Source organism: Astatotilapia calliptera, chromosome 18 (assembly GCF_900246225.1).
Source record: "Astatotilapia calliptera chromosome 18, fAstCal1.2, whole genome shotgun sequence".
Classification (NCBI taxonomy): Eukaryota; Metazoa; Chordata; class Actinopteri; order Cichliformes; family Cichlidae; genus Astatotilapia; species Astatotilapia calliptera.
The window spans coordinates 21,928,420-21,947,675 of NC_039319.1; the positions used below are offsets into that span (position 1 = coordinate 21,928,420).

At 41.4% G+C, this 19,256-nt stretch overlaps 1 protein-coding gene across 14 annotated transcripts in view; it reads right to left on the reverse strand.

Annotated features, from left to right (window-relative positions):
- Positions 1-1,792: 1,792 nt before the first annotated feature.
- ptprsb (protein tyrosine phosphatase receptor type Sb) overlaps positions 1,793-19,256 on the reverse strand; it is a 71,497-nt gene continuing 54,033 nt past the window's right edge. For 7 of the 14 annotated variants that reach the window (XM_026150889.1, XM_026150883.1, XM_026150888.1 and 4 more), the window contains 15 exons: positions 18,868-19,025; positions 16,357-16,371; positions 16,013-16,128; positions 14,197-14,294; positions 13,802-13,925; positions 13,149-13,324; positions 12,880-12,999; positions 10,831-10,985; positions 9,974-10,259; positions 9,105-9,283; positions 8,607-8,733; positions 8,378-8,503; positions 7,444-7,598; positions 7,145-7,280; positions 1,793-4,555 (listed from right to left, as the gene is read on the reverse strand). In XM_026150889.1, coding sequence (XP_026006674.1) covers positions 4,487-4,555; positions 7,145-7,280; positions 7,444-7,598; positions 8,378-8,503; positions 8,607-8,733; positions 9,105-9,283; positions 9,974-10,259; positions 10,831-10,985; positions 12,880-12,999; positions 13,149-13,324; positions 13,802-13,925; positions 14,197-14,294; positions 16,013-16,128; positions 16,357-16,371; positions 18,868-19,025 — 2,040 coding nt within the window. In that variant the 3' untranslated portion in view covers positions 1,793-4,486. The remainder of the gene's footprint in view (positions 4,556-7,144; positions 7,281-7,443; positions 7,599-8,377; positions 8,504-8,606; positions 8,734-9,104; positions 9,284-9,973; positions 10,260-10,830; positions 10,986-12,879; positions 13,000-13,148; positions 13,325-13,801; positions 13,926-14,196; positions 14,295-16,012; positions 16,129-16,356; positions 16,372-18,867; positions 19,026-19,256) is intronic. The other 7 variants (XM_026150893.1, XM_026150885.1, XM_026150894.1 and 4 more) reach the window with 3 other exon arrangements.

Below are 19,256 nucleotides of genomic sequence, written 5' to 3' on the forward strand. Positions count from 1 at the left end.
GGGATGAAAGACATTTTTGTAATGTGAAATTTTTTTACTTTTGACTATTTAGAAGAAGTGGAGGTATCTTAAATATAATTTTTATGTTAAAAGTTTAATTTTAACTGAATAAAATTCCATTTAAAATACCTGAAATGGAGTTCTGTTCATTATTAGGCTGGTTTAAATTCCCAACAGACACATCAAAATCTCTATTTTTAACAATTTAATTGTTTGTGTTTAAATGGTCTTGTTACTGCACGTGACAGATTTGTGGCATCCATGTATTGTTTAAAATCATTAAGATCTGATTCTCAAACACTCCTGATCATCCTGAGGTCGGGGCTTGTGCCTTTGCAGTCGTTACACTGAAACTCTGGAAAAACAAACATTTCTGTCAAACTTTTAGAAACTGCTGATTTCTGGAATGGTGATTGGACGATTGGTTGTTGTTAAGTTATTCCATGTAAACATTGTGAATGTGTGTGGCATACATTTTTCACGAACCTGAATATTCTTTGTTATGTTAGTATAAGGCACTTTGGTTTTACATGTGCTATAGGAATAAAATTTACTTGCCTACTTAATTTTATCAAGTAAGGAACCTGTGATGTGACAACAGTTATAGATTTTTATAATGAACATCGTCACTACTGTGCTATAGAGATGATATATTAGATATAATGTATTAGAACTGTATAGAGTCAAAGCCTTATGGATACGTGAACTTGGGATTATAACATTTTAAACTTGTCGCTGAGCTTAAATAGTCAAAAGTCAAAGTTTAAAAAAAAATTATTGTTAATATTTAGAGTTAATCCTTTGAAAAAACTCATTAATAAACCTCGATACTGAAGATGTAGAGGTGGCCGAGGCTCAGGAACGAGGTAGGTAGACTAAAATTAAGAATATTGGTCAACGTCAAATTGTGCCTCATGCATTCATTATTATAGGTAAGATAAAGAGCTACATGAATATGTATCTGAATGCATGAATATTCTTTGTTTTGCTGAAAACCCTCTGAGTGGTTAGTAAGACTAGAAAGTGCATACACGTTCACCGGCCACTTTATTGGGTTTACCTGCTCTTTAACACAAACATCTAATCAGCCAATCACATGGCAGCAATTTGATGCATTTCGGTGTGCATACGGGATCATGAAGCTCAGACTGAGCAACAGAATGGGGAAGTGAGCTGATTTTAAGTGGCGGACCAGTCTGTCTGGCACCAGTGCAGAACAACTGTTGATCTGCTGGGATTTTCCCACAAAAACACCAAGAGTACCGAGTAAGGGAGCTCCAGTTCTCTGAGCCAAAATCCCTTGTTGATGTCAGAAGTCAGAGAAGAATCAGTACATTGTTTGGAGCTGATAGGAAGGCAACAGTACTTGAGCCCTTTGTACCAACTGATCATCGTTTAAACAACCACAAGGAAGGTGGAACTAATGAAGTGACCAATCAGTGTAAATGGTCGTCTCTTTCTCTCAGTTTGGATAGGGCAACATTTTCAGTCAACCATCTGCACTTTTTACATTCAGGCAGGGCTTTTTGCTTGATTAGCACAAGAAGTACCTGCAAGACCAAGAACTCACCTGCAATTTTTCAAGATTTTAGTAAAAGCTGAAGCTAAAGAATTTTGTACATTTTGAGTGGAAAAAGGAGGCTAAACCGAATCCAAACAGATTCTGTTTGTGTGCGCACTACTGAAGAGTAGGTGCAGCGACTTTGGCCCCATCTAGTGATCGAAGAGTGAATCACACCAAAGAGCTACCCCCCCCCCCCCCCCCCCCCCACAAGAATCAAGCAGCTCATTGTGCTGTATATCCAATCATCCTGCTTTTAATACAAAGTCGAGATACAATATCTACATCTATGGTTCGAAAGGAAAGAACAGGTACATAAGTGAGGGGTATGGCATCACCAGAGCTTTTCCCTCAACACATTTCATATAATGTTTCGCGTGTGCCTTTTATATTTCTCTTGACACAATAATCATTAGAAATCGAAGGAATAACATATTTCATATATGTCAAACATTGTCAAGACTTATGGACCACACATAGAGTTCATATGAGAATAATTTCAGGTTCAAACAATAACTTTTCAGGGTGTGTAAAGTGTGTAGCTAGGCAATTCTTATCCATTCTCTGTCAAAAATACACTTGCTACCATGTGCTTTCAAGCAAACTAAACACCAACAGCTTGCCAGGAGGTCTTCACCGATCTGCCCTGTAGTCTGCTCTATATATCTAATTTCTCTGATGCCCTTACACCTATCACGGTGGGGTGAAACGTACCTCCAGCTATGGAGGTTGAACGAGGGAGAGCATCGAAAGGGCATCTCTGTAAACTGAAGCTAGTCCTGCCTCTATTGTACGTACATCTCTAGCTGACTAGTTGGACATCAGTAATCAGTATCAAATAGCACCCTACACTGAGGGCATACGTTATAACAATAAAGCAATTTTCTTTTAAAAAAAAGGAGAAAAAAAAGCACCAAAATGGACGGTTAAAGACAAAATAAAAAAAGTGACAATATCATACTTTAACAATGGCTCGCCAAAGAAGCAAATAAACATCGTCTTATTGGATAGAACTGCTAGAAATCCCAAATAAATAAAAACAAACTTAAAAAATAACAAAACAGTCATAATAAATATCCTTTAAAAAAAATCATACAAAATAAATATGACGAAGTGAACAATAACAATAAGGCTTTTTTCTTTTTTTTCTTCTTTTTTCGCGACAATAAGTACTACATCACATCCAATCCCACGTTATATTTTGTGCTCAGACGTTATGCAACTGTACTGTATAGGACTCCAATGATAGACTGTATGTACACAATCGGTGATTTCGGTCGAGATGTCTGCTATATTGGAACATCGCTGTGCTGTTTAATCACCACGTGGGACCAATCATGACTACATTTCAAATTCAGAAAAAGATAAACAACCATATCGAGGAGTTGTGCAGTCATACTTAATTGGAAGGGGAGGGCGGGGATCTATCAGTCGGTAAAGCTGAGCATGTTCTGTACAACAAGGGTTTAAGGAAAAGAGAAACTTTTAATAGGGTTAACAGGAGGATGGGATAGAGGCAGAGGACTGTTGAAAGTGAGCGGTTCACTACTAGCTTTGAATGTAATTTGAATTTTTTCCTGTAATCGTTCACTGACGGTAGCCTTAGCAAGGAAAAGCAATTAACACAAGGGTTCAACTGCAGAAGCGGCAAAATTCAAGTAGGAGAACTTCAGTGGAGGAAGATGATCGGGACAAAACCAACCAAACAAAAAATTTTCATCCTCGAGTGAAGACAATGCACGGCAATAAAAGCTTTAACACGGTTTGCGCGAGCATGAAGCAGCATGTGAAGGACGCAAGAAAAAAAATAAAGTCAACGTAAGGCAAAGACATACAGTGAAAACAGAAAAATCTACAGAAAGATGGCTCTCTGAACTCAAGAGAGAGAAAGACACTGACTGGAGCTCAGTTCTTTCTTTCATTAAGCCTCTCTTCAGTAAGCCACTGCTGAACTGAACCGATAGGACTGACATCAAGAGGAGCCGAGCTGGAAGATGAACAAGGACTACAGCAAATAGCGAGCAAGCTTTGTTGAGTGAAGAAAGCAGTAGGTTTTAATCGCTGTTTCGAGGTCAGCTGTTTGGGACTGCCAACTCATCCTTGTTATTGTGTTGTGTTTTTTTTTTTAAGGAGCGGTCTCTAGTCTGATTATGTTATGCTGGATGAAAGAAGGAGTCACCTCTCCTTTTAGGCCACAGTTTATGTTCACGCTGCATGGTTTCTCTTGGCACTGTGCATCAGGTAAATGATCATCCACATGCTTCTCCAACAGTCCTCGGGGTGGTGAGTCCATACTGAAGGCTTCTGCTGAGCCACGACCTAGTCAAACTACAGGCAGGACTACTGATGGTAGCAGTAGACACCTTAGAAATAGACTCACAGACACATAGAAACGTTCACCTTTGCACTTTGTAACCCCTTTAGTACATCAAACCAATAGATACAAAGTTGAGGATAAAAAGCCCATTTAGGGTGCAGCAAATATCCAGGCTCTTGTGTTTTTTTTGTTTAGTTTTTTTAAAATCTTTTTTTGTTTGTTTGTTTGTTTTATACACATAGAGTATCATAATTCCTGTTCAGAAGCCATTTGTATTTCACTGGTTCATATTGGAGATAGCTGACCACAACACACATGTATTATACGTCCTTCACACTGGAACACTGAGGTAAGTATATGGATTACACATGGATAGTCTCCACACCCAGCAGCTCCTCAGGGAAACTCCTGCTGAGACGCTGTTAGACAGAGATTTTCTTGTTGCTGTTTTTGTTGCTTTTTGTCCTCGTTGGTGCAGAATTTGAATCTCGCTCCCGGAAAAGGTTCAATGTTCACGTTTATCTCACGCCGTCTTTCTGTTGGCTCACTCGGTTGGTTTTGTTTGTGGACCTCAAAGCAGAAAGATGGATGGATGGTTGTCTGTTCTCTTACGTTGCATAGTGGTCAAAGCTACCCAGGTACTCGAGAGCAGCCTGGTAGCAGAACTGGTACTCGTCCTGTGTGAAAAACACAAGTACAAATAAGGGAAAAATATATTTCCCATAAACAGAGTGTCATATATTTGGAAGAAATGCAGTTCCAAACCAAGCCTGTGGCTTTACAACAAGCTGCTAGTAACAAAGTGCTTACAGATACTTTAAAACTGGCTCTTAGCTAAGGTTTCTGTTATGTATAGACACAACAGTGGCTTCTCCCTTGAGGTATATGCTTTTTTTCATTCATGTTTCTCAAATGATTCATAGGTCAGTGTTGAGTGGCTTAGGAACAAATGAAAAACACTGCTCAGTTCAGGTAAAAAGACTGGCCTGAAAATGAGTGAAAAAGCAGCAAATGTCCAAAGAAAATCTTTAAAAGATCAGCAGAAAGCCAGGAGAACTGTTGCTCATAGAGAAATCAGGTGGTTCAAGACCTTTGCACAATGCTGTATACTTATGAATATGCATTTAGCACTCGAGCACACTTAGAAATATATTTTCATTAATTCCTTACAATTAACATGAAAAAGTCAGATTTTTACTAGAGATGAACCGATCTGATATTACGTATCGGCATCGGTCCGATACTGACCTAAATTACTAGATCGGATATCGGAGAGAAATAAAAAAATGTAATCCGATCCATTAAATATCAAAAAAGCACCTCACAAAACGTAACTCGGCTCATAACCGTAGCACGTTGGAGCAGTATGCGTCAGGTGATAGAGTGGCTGTGGCGCGAGACCTGTCGACGGTCTGGTTGAGCATTTGGAGCCTCATCTCATCTCCGAGAGAAGTAAAGCAAGTGTGTAAGTTCATCTCTGAATGTTTGTAAAGCATTCCAGCGTTAAGCTTAACCACCGATATATGGAGCGACTGCCTCTCTCTCCCTCCCTCTCCTGTTGCTACTTCAATCCTGAAACTGATCAATGATCAGCTGATCGGCTTTTCTCACTTGTTTGTTTATTGCCCACTTTGCGCCAGAAAGAGGAAACCAGCGGCTGAACAACAGCAGCACGTTTAAGCTTGATAATCTGTTGTTAGAATGTATTTAATATTACTTTCTACACCAGGATCCTTTTCTACGCAGCTGACGGCTGGTAACTGTGCAGGGGCCCCCCTGGCAAAGTTTAGCCAGGGGCATGAACAGGGAAAAGGGGGCACAAAGACATACTTTTCTTTCTTATTCTCATTTAAAATGTCTAGCTTTTAATAAATAATTATCTGAATCTTACACCCAAAGTTTTAATCTGATGTGAAATATATAGAAGTCCATTACTGTATATAGTAACTATTAAGTCTAATATACCCTAGTAAGCTATACTACTTTTTCCTTTGGGAAGATACCATCTGTGCAGTCTGCAATTCTGTTGAAGAAAGATGTTGAATCTATTTAAATACTGTAGAAAAATAATTGATTTCTGTGCATTTTTCTTCACACTGCATCAAATTAAAGTTGATTATGCATCATTAAGCATCATGAGGTGGAGGGTGGAGGGTTCCCTTTCTCTTTTTCTTTTTTTTTTTTGCTGGGAGTTTTCAACCCTGTTAGTTAGGTTGCTTACTCTTTAAAATACCAGAATAGGAAGGATGGAGCAGGTTTAAGTTCATTAGATTGATCAGTTTTGCTGAACTATGAAATATTTTGGTTGCAGTGTATTTTTTGCATACAGGTATAACAGAATAGCTTCAGTCTCTTGTTTTTTAAAACTTGAGTATGAACTTATACAAAATGCAGCAAGATATAAAAAAAAAAACAGTTTTATTGATTAAAAACACTATATCGGATTCATATCATATCGGCAGATATCCAAATTTATGATATCGGTATCGGACATAAAAAAGTGGTATCGTGCCATCTCTAATTTTTACATATAGTAAAACAGTGCACTAGTGCATAGTTTAAAGCACAGCACTTTATCAAATATGCGTTCACATGTTTATGCAAATAAAACTATGAATTAAACCATGTGCATACCTTGCTTCTGTATACAGAATATAACATGACACTGTTACAAAGTGCTCCACCAGCTTGTGTGTGTTGCTGTTACAGTTTACAATGAAAAATTCACACTCTGGGGGCTATTTCCTCCTTTCAGTGTCCTACTTATGCTAATGCAAATGTATATTGATGTGGGTGGGACTGCTCATCAATAGCTAGCGCTGCCTAAATGACATTAAGGCTTTGCCTGTGTTATTGTAGCATGGATTAAAAATATGCAGTACAGTTCAGCATGCCAAGCTGCGAAGCACTTTAGCTTCTTGGGCAGATAATGAATATAATTCTAAACTCTTATGCTAGTGACATTTCTGTTCTTTTCCCAGATCTGACTGCAAATACATACACAACCAGTGGAATTATGATCTCGTTTATGTGGTTAACATTTCCATCTCTGATACTTTGGGTGAATTTTAAACGCTTGGTGATAATATGAATCTAATGGTTTCTTAATCCACATTATTCTTTACAAAAAGACTTTAATAGAGAGATTTTCCTTTAATCACCAAATAGTTAAAATAAACAATAAGCTAAATGTCAAATACCACCATTCTCATTAATGCAGCGCTCTACTTCACTGTCTCTGCCCTGGTTAATGAGTGTGTGTTTACCTCAGTCTGCACCATGGCTGGTCTCTGTGTCCGCAGCATTTTGACAGTTTGGAAGATGTCTACCGCCCCTTCGTAACGCATCCGCTCCAAGACAATGCTCAGAGTGATAAAGACACCTGTCCGCCCCACGCCGGCACTGCAGCCACAAAGGAAAACAATTTTACTAGAGTATGTAGTGTGTCAGATCAACAGTGTGCTGGATTCTCACACACACTACTGTTATTACAAAGGCGAGAGTCACATTAAACTGTGATTTAATTACTAATGACGAGTTGTCTAATATAAAGTCCGGTGCTTACCTGCAGTGAACGCAGATTGGTCCATCCTGGCCAAACTGCTCCTTGGTTTTGTGCACTTGGCCAATGAAATCGATGAAGCCCTCCCCAGATTTGGGCACACCTTGCTCTGGCCAATCAGTGAACTGGAACTGACGCACTGTTCGTGACTGGCCGTCCTGGGGGAGCGAAGAATCAGTTAAAACAATAACCTGCACACTATATGGATGTGAACATCTATCTGATGTCTTTCTCACATATTCAGACGCTTGTCCTTGAATGTGCAGTTGGTCTTCATGCAAGGTGATTATTTCGAAATGATTATTTACAAAGCTTCCTCTCGCTGTATTGACTGAGGAGTGAGACTGCCAGGCAATATCCTCTCTTCCTTCTAATGATTACTGTTATCTGATCCTGGATCAGTGGTTGTGGTTAACTTAAAGCTTTAACGTCAGTGCGTCTGCTATTGTCAGCCTCTCAGAAGGCAATTACATCTTTTCTCTTCTGCTCAGCCTTTCTGACTCCCCTTTAATGGAGATCAATAGAGCATCTGTCAATGTGGCGTCGGGGCAGGACAGGCTTAACTGGATTTATGTATGACTGACACGTGTGTGTGTGTGTGTGTGTGTGTGAATACACACACACACACACACACACACACACACACACACACACACACACACACACACACACACACAATGTCAAGGTAATCTGGAGACAGCATGGTTGAATGAGTGATCCATAGGAGTCTGTCAATATCTTGAACCTGCTGTGTTACACACATTCACATAGAAAACACACACTAACCAGCACACACTACAGGTCGATAGTACATGCTGTGCGCCACTGCCTGCTAACAGCACTGACAAAATACTCCTGAATAACCTCAGAGTGTGATGTTACACCGTTTTCTGAATGCAACATGCAAGAGGACACTTTAAGCAAAGCATGAACCAACCCTGGCATCTGTAACTTTGAACTCTCGGAGGATGTACTGAGGCATGTTGTACTCCGCCATGGGGTCCACCACAAAGTACTGATACCTTGCTGAGCGCTCAGCGGGCCAGTACTGGTGACACTTCTCCTGTCAGAGCAGAACACATAAGAAGTCTTCAGTAATCATATGCAAGAGGGCTGCAATGTTACAAGACCTGTTGTTTATTTAGCTTTGTGTATTTTGTCCATACCCGTCCCATTTCTCTCAGCTTAGTGAGCATAACTACTATAGTGGAGTTGTGTTCCCACAGCATTCTCCAGAAGTCCTCTGTAGTCTCAGCCAGTGGACCCTGGGTGGCAATGTAGCCTCTCTGCTGCCTACACACAAACGCACACAAACACACATTATGTTGTCACCTCCTTTTCCCTCCTTGTTTCTTCATCTGTCAAGAATCAGACTTAAAAGGGGGTCAGGCTGCAGGCAAGAAAAGCAACAGTCACAACATGTGTGTACAATGACTCTGAATGCCTGAATCATCAGAAAGTCTTCACTGGACCAAAATGAGTGCCATGCAGCAAGACAAATAGTGGCAACATGTACACAGTAATGACAGATCTGACAGGAAGTGACAGGTGAGAGCAATGTGGTGAAAAGCTATCCAGTCCATTCACTCATCAAACCATCATAAGAGGACCGCAGCGGAGGGAGGAGGTCAGGTCATATTAGCGTTTGCAGGACGAAAACATACCTGTAACCGTCTATGTAGCTGGCGTTGATGTAGTCGGACCCCTCCAGTCCTCTGATGGGCTGGAGGCACACGCGAGTGGTTTCATAGGGCATGATGTTAACTAGTCGGTTCTTGAATTTGTTGCAAGGCAGGTTGGCTGTGACGAACCTGGACGTGTGGGCTTTGGTGTTAGCCAGGCGCTGGGTGGAGAGAAAATGAAGGAAAGTGTTTATATTCTTTTAAATGCGCAGTCAGTAATTTTTTTCCTACTGTGGGCATCATGGATAGAATCATGCACTTGAATTGAGAGGGGTAAGAAATCTACCCTCTACTGACATCTGCTGGTGACATTTTCCACACTGTATCTTTAAGTATATGAATCAAGTAAATGTTTTTCAAATCACTCTTAAATCATCTTTCTGATTATTTAATTGATTATTTAATCCAATAACTGTTTAACAACAGCCCAAACACACAAAACAATCAGTTTGCTGCCAAAAAGTAAAACAACAGCATAAATTCATGTAGTCATAGCTGAGAAACTGGAACAAGCCAAGAGTTATCTTAACTACTTAATAAATTGAAAATAGTACAGGCTCTAATTATCTTTTTTATTTTTATCACAAAGATATGGGTGTTATATCATCATTGGGCCTCTAACAATATTTTCTATACTAAACCAACCTGTGAGGCAAAGATCACGTCTAGCTTAAAGGTTTACAACTCACAGACACACTATCAAACCAATTATTTCAAATGGGCACTTCTTTTTTGAAATTTGGAGACAATGTTGCCAATATTTTCTACATCTCAAACAAATATCAGACGTCAAATCTGCTTGCCTTCCATTTCATTTAAATGGTTTCCAGCTCCACTGCCTCCACTCTCACCTTAAACTCCAGCTCCATGCCAATCACATGCTCTCCGCTCTCCACCTTGGACAGCTTCTGCATGTAGGAGTAGAGACTCCTGGCAGCCACTTCAGTGTTTCCGCATGCCACAGCCTCCAGAAGGGCCTCGTGGATGAAGCTGTACTGGTCCTCCGTTTGCACCATGTAGTTCCTCTGTGAGCGCATCAGGGTCACGTGACCGTAGATGTCCACAGTGCGCTCGTGTCGGATGCGCTCTAGCATGGCGTCGATGACAATGAAACAGCCAGTGCGACCAACACCGGCACTGACATAGGAGGAGGAAAGACGTCTTATATACTGATATTTTCTTCAGTAAGATTTCTTTAAAGATTACAATGTTTTTATGGGTCTTTTCAGAAGTTCAGGTCAAATGTAAAAATAGCTGATGCTTGGCCCAAAGACTGGGAATAAAAAATTAGCCGAAATGATATAATCTACTAAAAATATAAAGAATGAACAGGACAAACTGTATTTTTCCAGTGGCTACATTGCATCCTACGCAATGATAGCAAGTCCTCTCACACTATTTCTGTTGACCACTGGAGAGTTAAGGAATTTTCTGTACTCAGCCAAGAAACAGTTCCCAGCATAACCAACCAGTGAAAATGCAATTTTCAATCTCTTCAGTTTTTTGCAGATCAAACAGCTGTGAAATTTAGTGAGCTCCGCAAGGGTCGGATATTGTTACCTTCAGATGAAATTAGCGTAGCAAATCAGCCACTTTCCCAGTCATTTTTCCAAGTTAAACGCTCCCTCAATAAAGCTTCACAGTCATGATGAAAGCCGCATTGATCCTATTTATCTCCAAGATAGATTAAATGTGGGTGTGAGCATACCTGCAGTGAGCAATGATAGGTCCAGCATCAGGGGGGTTGCAGGCTTTGACTCTGCGTAGGAAGTTGAGGAAGGGGGTGGGATACTCTGGCACGCCGTGATCGGGCCAAGCTGTGAACTGGAACTGACGCACCTCTCGCCTTTCGCTGCTTCCACTCTGATGTGAGAAACATGTGAGAAAAACTGAGGTTAGTGTCACTTAAGCCAAAACAACTTGTATGGCGACATTTGTAAGCTTCATTAGCACAGACTCTTATAAAAAAAGTTGATTAAACAAAAGAGGTGGAAGTTGTTAAATTTAACCATCTTTGACAAGATTAATTATCTATTATTGCAAGTGTGTGTTCCAAAAACCATCTTGAGCTTAGGAATGAAATGGTTCAATAATTTCCTTTGGGAATAAAATGAGTGTGTCAATAGTACAGTTAAAACCTGGAGGAGGATTTGTAGAGCAATGCAGAAAGAAAAGTGGAATGATTTTATTTGAGAGAAATCTCACAGGATACAGAATTTAAACCAAATAGGAAAGATAATGTTTTTAACTTAGTGGCTATAACGGGACTAGTCAGACTTTTAGCAAATATACCAAATAATCAGTTTTAAGACAGATAGAATATTTGATGTGTTAGAAAAAGTGGAAACTGAGTAAGGTGTGTACACACATTAAACTATGACTATAATAAGATGCAATAGATACAAAGCCGAATGCAAATGAAGCAAAGAAATCAGATGCTTAATAAAATTCATAAACCTACCAGTTTCTTATTTTGGTAGGAATGTAATTTAAAAACAAACACGGATTAAATCTTGATCCCAGAAATTTCCTCTAAAATTAATGTAAATTTATACATGTTTTCATTCATGCAAATTATTTAATGCGTAATCAAAGTTCACAGGGATCTGCATTTAAAAACACAAAACTGACCACTGGTCTTAAGACGAAAAGAATTTACTCAAAATAATTGAACTGAAAACAAGAAACAAAGGGTTATTTTGATATGTAGGAGTTAGCATGTTTGCTAACTTTTTTATGTATGGATAGCTACAAAACATCACAAAATGTCTTTAGCTCACAGGGGAAAGAGAAAAGCACAACCCCAATATCAAAAAGAGGACTGCTAGTGTACACACAATCTGATAACCCAGTATTGGTGTTATTCCTACATCATCACAACAATATTGTATGAGTATTCAGTTAGCATTAGCCAAGACATTAGCTAATGCTATTAAAAACTATCACTACCAAACCAAGATTAGTAAGCTAAATGTGGCTAACAACAAACCTCAGTTTAATCATACGTTTACCATGTTGTATAGAAAGCTATTGAAATACCGACTATTTGATCCAAAAGAGTTTTATATTAAGAGAGTGGGGTTTTTTCGACTCCACATTGCAAAGCTATGACATCACAACAATGCGATTTGTCAGCTGCAATGCTGATGCTGGACCAACATTATTATGATGATGCAGGATACACATCTATTGCTCCCACTGTTGGTCCCCAGCCTAACATAAGGGGGCTGGCTGGGTAAGGACATCCGCTGTAAAAAAGGTGAGCAGCTGAAAGAAGCTATTCGTACATAAAAGTACTTCAGCCTACTATTATTATTCTCTTCGTCATTTGTTAATCTAACGCAACATTTTACAACACATAAACAAATATTTCGAGAGGTGGAGTATTACTTGGAAACTACAGCTGGCCTAGTTTCTGTTTGTAAGTAGGCCAGAGAGAGACGCGCCAGTCTGACGGTCCTAGATTAGCCCTGTGCCACAAGAAATTGCTCTGCCTCCAACAGAGATCAAATCACAGTCCCTGACACAGGGAGGCTGGCCTGGTTTGAACACTCCACGAAGCCCAGACTAATCTATTATCCTCTGTGTCCACACGCGCTGCTCGCTCATGATTACTTCAGTTGCTCCTGCTTCCAAATTGTAAGTTCAAGAGATCAAAGCTGTTCTCTGTGGATATGTCCGTAAACTTAAGGGAGGTGAGGGCAGAGAAGTGAATCGAGGGGCACACAGGTGGAACAGGAGGCGTGAAATAATGTACCTTATGCAGGGAGAAGGTGCGAACACAGAAAGTGGCCAGCTCCATTGTGTCCAGCAGCGTGGCCTGGATCATCCCGTATGTCTCCGTGCCACGACTCGGCCAGTACTGATCGCACTTGATCTGCGAGGATCGAAGAAAAGCATTAGCCTCATCGGTACTGCAGTTCTCAGAAGAAAAGCGACGTTCTTCTTCAGTTTCATGTATGCAGTATGACTCTGGATAATTGAAATTGCAGATGTGGGTCAGTGGGTAAGGTCTTGCTTTCTTACCCGTGACTTCTCCTCCAGGCGTGTCATCATGACGACAGAAGCAGCCCGTTGCTCCCACACCATCCTCCAAAAGTCCCCGAACGTCTCTGGCAGCGGCCCCTGCGTCGCGATGTAGGCATTCTGCTTCCTGTAGCCATCAATGTAGTTGGCGTTGATGTAGTCGCTCCCCAGGATACCTGCAAGCGAGACACTTCTGAGTCTCTTGCTAAACTGCAATCTGCGCAAGTGGCACAATAAATTAACCCCCGTGTATGACATCCAACAGCCTAACGAACTGTTTGTTTCTGACAGCCGTGGCTTCCAGCAGACAGGCTGCTGGATGACTAGTGGACGACAGCAAACAAACAAGAATCTGTCGGCGTAAATTCATGAGCTCCAGATCAAAACCATTCCCCTCCTCCTTGTTCTGGAGGAGAGCGGGCTGCACTTGGATGCACTCACGCTGTTTGTCAGTCTCATGCCACTGCACACAGTTGGTCTCAGCACTGTTCGCAAATTCAGATTTCATCTATCATGTAGCTCTCGCATCACTCTCCCCATACCAACTCTTTGTGTGCTATGCACCCACCCGTCAGCTCAAACATGCCCCGCCCCCTCCATTAGGAACTCTCACAATCTTCTTTAATTGACATTCATTTCCAGCAAATCCTCACCATCTATGGGAGACAGGATGACTCTGGTGTGGTCGTACGCTATGACGTTGGCGTAGCGGTTTTTGGGCTTGTTAACTTCCAGATTGGAGTGTTCCCAGGTGAACTGCTGACTCGGGTCGATTGACTGCGAGAGAGCAACAAAATACGTGCATTAATAGCGTGTGCTGGCATATTTAGTGGTGCATTTGAGGATAATGGAAAGAGAGCACTCTGTAATGTAGACGAGTTACAGCAATAAATTGCGCTGCTGAATAAATCATGAACAAGCAGCCTGCACGCAGGTAAACAAATGTTAAGTAACACTTGTTTTATGAAGGCTTAACAGGCTTAACATCGCCAAATAACAGAATGGTATCTATTTATTATATGGAATGATAATATACAGTATTTCTCACCTCGTACTCCTGGGAGAGTCTCAGGTTGTCGTTGGCTTTCAGCAGCTCTATGTGCTCAGCCAGCTCGCTGATGGGGATGGGAGGATGGCTCATCATTCCTGCGTTACAATGAGGGTCAGAGGTCACGCAGACTTCAGCTCAGCGACCTAAATTGCCGCCGCTCGACATCACTCATATGCAAAGATGCGACGATAATTATACAATCAGACAACATCACATATCATTAAGGAACACGCTGAGGCAGAAAATCAATTTTGATCCATGTGCGCGGACAAAGTGAGGCGAGGTTTGTTTGTTTGTAAATTGTTTTTCTTTGATAAATTGCTTTCTCTGTGATCAGAGGAGCAGCGACTCAGAGAAAACAAACACAGACAGAACACTAATTAGGAGGGCGGTGCACGCACGCACGCACACACACACACACACACGCGCGCACGGATGCACACAAAGGAAGCAACCTCTGCCTCGTACAGTCGTTTCTTTAGAGAAGCTATAGCAATCTATTCCCCATTCAAAAGGCAAACACTTTCAACAATAAATCAAACTAACACAAACTCTGTGTGCAATAAACAGATTTCACAATGCCAGATTCCAGAACGCATTTTCGATGTTTGGGTGATTTATAATGCACGCAGATGCACTATGAAAAGCATTTGACACGCTGTGCTGCTACAGCCGTCAAACACGTGCTCACATCAACGCTGATTTTTCTCTAAAGGCAGGCACTGCAGCACCCGCAGGTAAGCACGACAAAACGTTCAAGTCGGGACCGGAATGACCTCAGATAGGATCGGCCGGTTTTGTTGGAAACAAATTTCAGCGTCTCAAAAGCACAAATCTCAGGGGAGAAGAAGTGGGCGAGGAGGGAGCGTCAAGGTTGCTGCCACGCGAGCATGAAAAATTCTCATGATGAAAGAAGCTCTGAAGTGCTTTCTTCTGTATGTGTGAGAGTGTGTGTGTGTGGGGAGGGGGATTCTTTGCTTCCCAGGAACATGTGGGGAAAAAAAGAAACTTTAGACCTTTATCTATTGATTAAATAAAAATCTTTCTCATTTGCCCTTTAATATCCTGGCAGGTGACCTTTCTCTGTGGTGACACATCTCGCCACCTTTTTCAACAAGGACCCCGAAACGCTTCTATAAATTGCAACCACAAAAAATACACAGAGAGCGGTGATTAAATTCCTTCAGGTCATGTGTTATTAGGATGGTGCTAACTGAACGGGAAGAAGTGAAAGCGAAGCCTCATTGGCCCGTTGCCTCGACCGAAGCAGCTGTGTTGTTAGATCTCGCTCGGTAGGGGGTGGGAAGCAGCAAAATCTGTGTATTTACTTCAAAGTGAGGCTTTGGTTGGTTATGCTGGCGAGAAGAGAGCCAATTGCTTTACAAATGATCACTGTTAACCCACAGCATAACTTCTGAGAATCCGCTCTGAGCTCTAAACATTCAAGATTGATAAGGCAGATTTCTGTCATTTCTGTTTGTTCTGATGCTACTTTCTGCAGCTTGGCATGTGGATTGTGGGCGAGCGGAGATAATCAGATTTTGTCACACCGTGATGACTCAGCCGTGACTAAGCAGTGACTGTACTACCTGGGTAGAAGCCATTTTGATCTCAGAAACAACTAGAAGCTGCCAGGTATGTGTTGGCTGTGATGAGGAGGAAAACTTTCTCAATCTCGTCTGTGGGTTTCTACCAGGAATAAAACTGCCGGCATGAATATTTCATTTTCAAACGATGAGCAATCAAAAGTAGATTTTATCGTTCAGAACAAAAAGTGTTTCTTCAGGTGCCCGTGGAGGCGCACGCTGCCTACCGGGAGTCTGGAAGTTGATGCGTCTCATCTCCACGGGATCGGTCGGGTGATGGGCCATCATCTCGGCGTTGCTCAAAAGGCTCTTGGTTCCAGGTTCAGAGTCTTTGCGCTTACTGCTGAAACACCAGTGAGTCAAAAGAGCAATTAGCACATGCAAACAAACCGGGGACAGGAAAGCAGGCTCGGTACTGACACGTCATTAGCATGGCCGCTTGATTCGCGTAAACACAGCATTAACAGATACAGTGTTTAAGTCCTTGTACAAGTTCTTTGTACAGCATCTGGTATCTTGTAATTACTGTGGGTTAAAATGTACAAAGAGCTTGACATTGGTTTAATCTTACCTGTCAGGTTTGCTGCTTCCAGTGAAACGGGAGCATGGGCAGGAATAATTAGAGGAAGAAAGGGAAGGAAATGGACAGATTGTTAGAGAGGAAAATCAATATTTTGCATTAGCATTCAAATGCTTGAAGGCTTGCAGCAGATATCACAGGCTTACAGCAGGGTCAGACTGCTTGATGGCTGTCTGAGGAATGAACAAAATTTCCAAATTCATAGAGAATTTGGTGAATGTTGAGCTGTCGTGGAAGAGTATAACAGCAGGAGGTGCAACAAGGATATAAGCATAGTACCTGAGTGTGTATGCTTAATGTTGCTGCACTGTCTAAAACCCATCAGTGAGCCACACGGGCGCAGCTGGAACATGGATGATAAGTAATGGCACCGTCGTTTATCTTGACTCGAGTTTTGACGCATAATCGCGCTGCTGTAAATACTCACTAGCAACCACAAATGTATTTTACTCTAGTTGCTGTAAATAGTCGCTGACACATATTTATTTGCCAAAAAAAACAGTCCCTAAATATTAGGGGTGCAATGATATTCGTATCGATATTGAACCGTTCGATACAGTGCTTTCGGTTCGGTACGCATATGTATCGAACAATACAACATTTGTAATTTATTTTATCAACTTTCCTTCTGACGATGCTGTCTGTGTGGAGCGCTCAGTGAATCTGCGTTCGACTACTCCGCCTAGGCTGCACTGTCGAGCGCAGATCCACTGAGCGCTCCACACAGACAGCATAGTCAGAAGGAAGAGCGCAGGGCAAGCTAGCAAGACAGAAGTTAAGCTCTCCTTGCAACATGGCAAATTGAACCTCCCCCCCTCATTCAGATCTGGCGTTTGGAATTATTTTGGTTTTCATGTGACGTATGACCCTGAAGGTAAGCGAGTCATGGACTAAAGTAAAACAGTATGTTGGATGTGCCACGCAATGCTCAATTACATGGGTGGGAGCTAGCGTGTTAGCGCAGTTAGCTCGTTAAGTGTTGGCTGTCTAGCCCCATGCACGGGCTATCAAGGGTAGCTCGTTAACGGAGATTTGCCGTGTTGTGGCGTTAAGGTCATTTTAACGAGATTAACCTGAAAGCACTAGTGGGAACACAACGAATATGACTGCACATTTATGCCAACATCATCCTAGTGCAAAGACAAAAACAACAAGCATGCATGCTACAAACTTTACCCGAGTCATTTAGACAGCGTTAGCACATGATTCTCCTTATGGGGACCTGATATGTTTAATATGCTGCTGAGAATATAGCCCAGAAGAAGCGGATAGTATAGCTGTTATTTTGGAAAGAGCCATTTCTCTGTAATAAACTCTCTTTTCCAAAGATGAGTGATTCCTCAATCAGATACAGGGCTCGCAAAATCGCTAGCCTGACGTCCTGGGGCTAGAGATTTTTCCAGTCGGGCTACCAAAATCTATCTCTGCCCTGCCCGTCGGCCTATCATAGGAAGGAAAAATATATGTCAATGCTTTTGCATTCTTTCAGAAATGTAGCTGGGTAATTATGTCATTGGCATCGGTGAGCCACTGTCAATATGTGACATATTGAAATCGCATTTGAATTTGCGCTTGTTTTTTGCTTTCACTTTGCAATCGCGTGAACTGTGTATATAGAGCGACAGCACTGATCTGTGAGTGATGATAATTTGTGCACCAATTCCTCTGACATTGTCTTATTAATCGTTAGCTTACCACGCAAACATGACAAGTGAAATCTCCCGCAGCTTAAACATGTGAGAGGTTGATCGTGCAGAGAATCGCTGAGCTTATGTGAGTGCGTGTGTAAAAGCAGCAGGATATATATTTTAGTTCTGCTGAGCCAAATAAGACAGGTCAGGGTGAAGAAGTGACAGCCAAAGAAAAGCTTACCACAAAACGGAGAAGTTATGACAAATCAGACTATAAGGCAAAAAGAAAGTGCAGCTTTATGGTTTCATGGACAAAATAATTTCTGTGGCTGCAATATGACGAGCTAAATAACCAGGGCTGCACATAAGTGGTCCACAGGTGCGCATTCGCTGTCAAAATAAAAAACACGCACAAGGGTTAGGGTTAAATTTAAAAACTTACTTTTGAGTTAAAATATATATTTATAATTTTAATAAATGACCAATTAAAAATGCATGAACATTTTATTTTGTATCGAGAAAATATCGAACCGTGACACCAAAGTATCGAACCGAACCGAACCGTGAATTTTGTGTATCGTTGCACCCCTACTGAATATATAATGTATTATATGTGTGGGACATCTTCAAAGATTGACATATTCAGTTAGAATGAATATTCACAAACAGCGAGGCTGAAACACATGAAAAGATTTCTGCGCATTTCATGGAGTTTGATGTCATTGTGAAAAGTTTTGACTAAAGTCAGTCTTATCCTTGAAGAGTCATAATCAAAGCTGCTGTGGCATTTACCCAGTGTGACCAAGAGTGTGAGTTAGCGTCATGGTTGGAAAATTTGACATTTTATTTTTATGAAGTCCATCCCACTCACTTTTTGTACAGGAGGATGGCGATAACGATGCAGATGATGAAGACTACAGCCAGGACTGGTCCAACCACCCAGATCAGACCGTCACCTGCATCGAATGGCTGCGGGTCTGAGTCCGGGGCAATCACGCGGTCTGTGTACGGGCTGGCCACGTACATCTTCTGTAAAAAAAAACGTAAACGAAAAAACACCACAGAAGAAGATGATCACAAAATTGTGGACAGACAGTGACAAAAAAGGGCATTTTATTTTTTTGTGTTTTACTTTGGTCTACCGTGAACACCTGAGACTAAATTCCAATTTGATGCACTCTCTATCTCTGTGGATTACTGCAGCAGGTGTGGATTAGGATCACCAGGAAAACTGGAGAGAACCTGAAAACCTGAGCCTGG